At 41.6% G+C, this 6,509-nt stretch overlaps 1 protein-coding gene across 1 annotated transcript; it reads right to left on the bottom strand.

The window, feature by feature from the left end:
- Positions 1–277: 277 nt before the first annotated feature.
- LOC147095644 (uncharacterized) lies at positions 278–6,307 on the bottom strand. The gene is made up of 2 exons (XM_085973983.1): positions 6,215–6,307; positions 278–1,182 (listed from the first exon to the last, which is right to left on the bottom strand). Exons 1-2 carry the CDS (start codon positions 6,282–6,284, stop codon positions 278–280), a joined length of 975 nt encoding a protein of 324 aa, XP_085830109.1. The 5' UTR covers positions 6,285–6,307.
- Positions 6,308–6,509: the final 202 nt, after the last annotated feature.

Below are 6,509 nucleotides of genomic sequence, written 5' to 3'. Positions count from 1 at the left end.
TCAGTTAAAAGCAACAAATATGTTTGTCTAATTGATTTTATTGTGAAACTGAAACTATTATTTGGTTGTTCAGATCTGACTTCGCCTGACGTACATTATCGGCAAAAGTTAATAATATCCCAAGCACCTTTGATCTCCTGCAATATGACATCTAATATGGTAAACAGATGGCAGCTTCCATTTCATTTAGAGATTCCAGTTTGTAGATGTCAATCGAACAATTTCTGCTTGCTTTCGATTCATGGAATTGCATTTTAGTTCTGTGAAGCCATTTAACTTATTTGGTTAAATTAGTAATGAGAGCCAGGGGACGCTGAATCACATTCTTTAATTCCTCTCTGAATTTGCTCTGGGACACTGCATAAATAAACGTGTTTGTGCAAGCACTCAAACACATAAGCATATACCCGGATTGTTCCGCAATGGTGAAAGAGTCGTTGAAATTTGCTTCTATAAATTGAGTATCTGTAAATTGCACACATATGACAACTATGAAATTTACCATCCATAAGAGTATAAAACTGCCAGATATAGCGAGCAGTAAAATGATTGATTTCCTTCGGTTCTCCATCTCTGGATCAGTGTGACTCTGAACATTTTTGTTCCCTCGGAGTCCCCTCCTCACTCTATTGGCCAGTACAATGTGCCTGATGGTCAGGGTATTGAGCAGCACGATCAACACAAATGGTGCAAATGGGGTTAAAATGGCTTCCAGCCACAAAAATGCTACCCATATGGGTAAGGTGTAGAAGCTCGATTTTACATAGCAGGACCATGGTACATTGTCAATTATTTCCCGAGGTTCGTATATAAAGTAGATAGGAAAATTTTGTAAAACACTTAAGGAACAAACCACTGCTATCACCACAACTGCAGTTTTTTCGGTGCAATATTTTGTTTGCAATGTTTGGTAGCAAATTGCGACAAATCGATCAAAGGTGAAAGCCACAGTTAGCCAGACAGAGCAATCAATGAAAAAATAATACAAGGCGTTATTGAGACTACAAATAGGAGTGTAATTCAGGAATGAATATGGGAAAAAAGCATCGTTTATCTCATACAGAATTACATCAACTATCAGGACCATTAGATCAGCCGCCGCCATGGCCACCAGGTAACGGGTGATGCATTTGGAGAGACCGCACTTTCCACGGGAGAGAATAACAATTGTCACCAGATTAGCTGCAAAAAAAAGTGGGAATTAAATTACTAACTCTCCTCACACTGACAGGATGATCAGTCAACAGTTCTTTGTATGAAATTAATGGAAAGTTTTCTTTTTGCTCAATTCTCTTTCTCTCTATTTCTCCCAATCTCGCGGATAAGCCCAGTAATTCTAACAAGATTCATTTCTATAAATGCACATCGCTAAGTTATTCAGAGTTACTTCAAATGAATACGATGCTGCAGTGAATGCCGGAACAATGATGGGGTTACCGACTGGTGGCCGCAATTGACACCGCAGGATTTTCATTTTCATTCACATCAACAGAATGTTCAGCTAGTTGCAAACAGGTCAAAAGGGCAGATGACCTGCTTATCCCTGTCCCTCCACACACATTGTCGGGTAGCTTTCTATCTGTCTATTCAGGTGGAAACCACCGTTACTGATCCACTAAATGATAATATCGGGCGGGCGAACCTCAACACAAGATTTAAGCCAAACGTTCGAATGAAAATGTTTCCCAGTATCTCCTCATGTCAAATCTCCTCAATTATGATGCATTGTAGTTTTCAGTGTGATAACACGACTCTGCCTGCAATATAACGTTTAGTCTTCTGGTAGCAAGTGTAAACTCTTGGCGTTCTTTCGGTGCTTTTCCTCAGCAAATGACCAGCAAAGAAATATTTCTCATGATACATTGTTTCATGAGCACAATATAATGGAAAACATTTAATGTTGGTTCGTGTCCAACTATGGACCGTCCGAATCGCTTACAGCAAAGCAGCCAGTTAAACGACGGAAGCTATGTGGGGTCTGAGTATGAACAGATCGAATTTCGGTAATTTATCAGTTATTGGGCAATATTTTCCGTTCGGAGGCCTCCTGCGTGCGGAGGCCTCGGATCTGGAAAAATCTAACAACGTACCTGAGGGCTCCCGAGGCACCTCTACTTCCGATCCAAGGCCTCTCCAACAAGAAATCTGTAGGGCCCACATATCCCAGAGGCGCATCGGTTCGCAAGCGTCCCTGGGATCACGTGAGCCATGGCGAACCAATAGGACTAGGGAATCTCCCTTCATACACTTGACAGATAGACCTGTCAAATATATGAATGGAGATCACCCCAAAAATATGGTAAAACATTAAATACATTTTTTAAATCCCCTTTTTAAAGTTAGTTGAAATTACAAAAAAAAAATATTAAATATAAATTTAATTGTTTGAAAAAAATAATTAAAGTTTTTTACGGTGCTAAAAATAAACTTACCTTTTTAAAAGTCTTTTGAAATGAAAAATGGCTGAACATTTTTTTTTACTTTTTTCAACTGCTTTTACCAGGCGTAAGATTTTTAAGGGTTTTCTGCGGGCTGAGGTTCTCCAGAAAGCGGAGCTATCTGCCCGCAAAATCCCTTCTCTAGGGCAGGCGTCCGATCTGACAAGAGCATTCTTAACAGATCGGAAATGCCGGTTTTTCAGCGCATGCACTGTGCATGCCTGAAACCGGAATTTCCCATGTCCCTACGGGTAGGTACACATCACGTACACACCCGTAGGGATCGGAATGTACGGCCGATTATTATAAACGTGGATGCTGGATTGCCTCAGGTGCAAAGGACATTTGAAATTTATTTTAGTATTAATGTGCAACAGCTATTAATATCAAGCGGGGCTCTGGAAAGAATGACTGTGCTTTGCAAACTGGACCAGGATTGTTTTGGGCGGTAATGTGCCCGTTATCTGCCCGCTCGATGTTCAGTTGCTTAGACCAATGGAGCTGAATATTGGGAGGGGCGTACAACAGGCAACCCTTGCCATTCCGCCCAAGAATTTCGAACCCCAGATAGCTGTTGCTGCATGAATAGCTCTCCTTAAATAATATCTCAACAATAGTCCAAAATGTATTTCAAGCTGTGTATTTGAATCCAAGTATAATTATTATCAAAATCAAAACACTGTGGATGCCGGGAATCTGAAATAAATGCAGAATATGCTGGAAATATTCAGCAGGTCAGGCAGCTTCTGTGGAAAGAGAAACAGAGTTAACGTTTCAGCTCGATGACCTTTCGACAAAATAATCATTGTCCCCCATTTGACGACATAAAATGGTTCTTTGGCGTCCAGACCGAGACGAATAATGTAAAAAGCAATAGCTTCTGTCTCAGATCCACATCTCTGTCAAGGGTTTAACCCTAACCTGCGGGAACTGCAGTTTGTAGAGACATAGCATTGGAAATCACTGTGACTGAAAGGACATCCAATATAAGGACCATATCCCAGTTGATCTATCATCCATCTGTGACACCGTATTACTCTTTCCTCCAGTTTTCGTAAATAATAATAGTTTTTTTAAACTACCAACAGATCAATTAAAGTCTATTGTTGATTTGAACTATTTATCTCTTGGTTCATCGAACGGAAAAATAGCACCAGTAAAAAGGGTAATTTTCACCTTTACCATATGGAGGATAATGTGAAGAACGGGCCGACCAGCCCATTGTAAACCCCGCCCGCCTTTCAGTCCATTGCTGATGGTGAAAATGACCCCGGCATCATGATTGAAGTACCTGCAGCAACAATGTTAAATACAACTACTGGGGAGGGTCCTGCCGATCTCCTGCGGTAAATTTAACTCTTTACAAAGTTTCTCCTGGATTACAAAGATGTTTTTTCAAAGCTATGGTGGGATATCTGTAGCAGAACAATTGCAATTACTGTACATCTACTGTGCATAGGAAACTTGGGAGAGATTGTAGTGTTTAGCAATATAGGCCGACTCTGTGGGTAGAAATTGTTATTGGGCTGTAGCACTGAACAGGAGGTAGCACATCGGCCGCCTGTTAAACGCCTCGATAGATATTGAAATTAATGGAACTGAACATCAGACGGGGGGTGAGACGCAGACACGGTGGCGCCGTTCTACCACTTTATCTAGAAAGGGAAATCTGGCAGCTATGACTGCAGGTGTTAACAGAACCCGCCCGACTTTCTTCGATTGCTAGTAATGGAGGACAATCCGTTATTCTTAGGGAATCCCATGCTCCGCGGAGGATTTGGCTTTTTGTACTTGGCTGAGGCGATGCAGAACATCACGGATGTAAGGACTAAAATCTATCCCATGGTTACCGGGGAAATCAGCACTTGGATTTAGAATTACAACAGCGCAGCAGTAGCTGGACGTGCTTTAATGGCACTTGCCTCATTTTGTTTTGCGGCCTCAGAACACTAACTGACTGCAGCTTCAATCAAAATAATGGGCCGTATTTTCTGAACGGAGCCCTCCTCCGTGCGCAGGTCTCCGATTTGGAAAAATCTACGAACTTACCTGAAGGCTCCCGAGACGCATACGCTTCCGCTCCTGGGGCTCTCCAACTCGAAATATGCAGGGTCCACGTATCCCAGAGAGACATGCGATTCGCCAGCGTCCCAGGGATCACGTGGGCCATGGGGAACCAATTGGAGAAGGGAATCTCCCTTCAAACACTTGACAGATCGACCTGTAAAATATATGAATGGAGATCACCCCAAAAACATAGTAAAACGGTAAATACTTTTGTAACTCACCTTTTTAAAATTGGTTGAAATTACAATAAATTAAATATTTTAAACAAAAATTTATTTTTTGTAAATAAGTAATTAAAGTGTTTTATGGGGCGAAAAATAAATGTACCTTTTTAAAGTATTTTTAAATGACAAATGAATGAAAATAATATTTTCCTGTTTAATTTTTTTCAACTCTTATCCTGGAAAAAGCAGGCCTTACGCTTTTAGCAGGTGTAAGATTTTTAAGGGTTTACTGCGAGCGGAGGTTCTGCAGAAAGCGGAACTGTCTGCTTTCAGAGGTTTTTCTCTATTGCAGGCGTCCGATCTTTCAAGAACATTCCTGACAGATCGGAAATGTCGGTTGTCAGCGCATGGGCTGTGCATGTCTGAAACCGGCATTTCCGATGATGTCCCTATGAGTGGGTAGACAGTGCATACACACCTGTAGGGATCGGAACATATGGCCCAATATATCGCACAGTTTCAGAACAAATGCCTCAGGTTTCACTATAAGCTCTATTACCGAGTAGTTGCCAGAGATAAATGACCTCGCCTGGCACCAACACATAGTGGCCACATAAACCCGTTGTTATCCACAGTCAGTAGCAATGATAACACTCCATGCTCCTGTCCCAACTCAGAACACTAGTGACCGTGGGCATCAAATTGGTCTGGGGAAGTGGCGTAAAACTGGCGATAGCGAATTGGCCACACGTTTTACCTAAATTTCATTTTGATTGAATTCCCCCGCACCACTCTGCGCTCCACCAAAGTGACTCAAACTGACCAGGTGGTAAAGACAGAAATCTATTCCACAGTTTATAGATATGGTATAAACACACCGAAAACTTCGAGTTGCACCAAATATGGGTTCTGCACACAAAAATTCCCAGATGGGGTTCGGCTTTCTGACTTGTTTACACGCTACTGGCCAGCTGCATGCGCCAGAAGTGCGCCTGGAGCCGCTCCCTGTTGGTAAAGGGGGAAATCAGTCAACTCCGATGCTGATCTGAGAGCCGTTAGGTCTACAGGTGGGAAGCAATCCCAGGGAGGCTGCAGTACGCCAGCAGTGAGCCAGAGTTTACTTGTGGGTCCGGGAGAAACTTCTCTGGTTCTTCTGATTTCACAAAAATGTAACAGATAATTTTCTTTGCTTTTTCTTGAGCTGCCTTCGTGAATCCCTTTCAGTATTGCTGTTTTGGCTACTCAAGCCGATACCAATAATTGTCCCAGACACATAACTGCAAGAAAGTCTATCAAGACCGAGACATTCGCAATAAATTGCTGAAATTAAATTCTCAGAGTAAACTGTGCTTCCTCTCAGGTTGTTACATTAACAGTATGAGAGAAACGTGGAGCCAATTGAGTTATTTATGTGATGCCAGTAACCAGCATCTGAAAATCAAAACACATCAAAGCAAACAGATAATATCCTTACACCGACAGCAGGAACAGTGATACAGAAAAGCAGTGTTAAAGATTAGTATTAACTGATTATCAGCGGCTTACCAGGAACACCAACTATTGCAAGAATCGGATAGTAAATGTTTTCTATCTGTATGATCACTGGCTGTCCCATATTTAGAGAGAAGCGACGTTGCCGGTAACAATTATGTAGAGGCAGATATTTGCTTTCAAACTAAGATCTTATTTATACCTAAGAGAAACCTCAAGTGACTCATGAGCATTACACAATAATTCTCATTAGTTACAGTCATTTGAATGAACAGATTAAGGCGTGTCATATTCACTGCTACTAACCAGGGATATTTTGCAATGATTTTGCTTGTTAAAAGAGTAAGGA

This window comes from Somniosus microcephalus, unplaced genomic scaffold (genome assembly GCF_052327205.1).
Source record: "Somniosus microcephalus isolate GS21.2 unplaced genomic scaffold, FLI_Smic_1.0 unresolved_chr1, whole genome shotgun sequence".
In the NCBI taxonomy this organism is placed as follows: Eukaryota; Metazoa; Chordata; class Chondrichthyes; order Squaliformes; family Somniosidae; genus Somniosus; species Somniosus microcephalus.
This window is presented reverse-complemented; position numbering and strand designations above follow the sequence as displayed.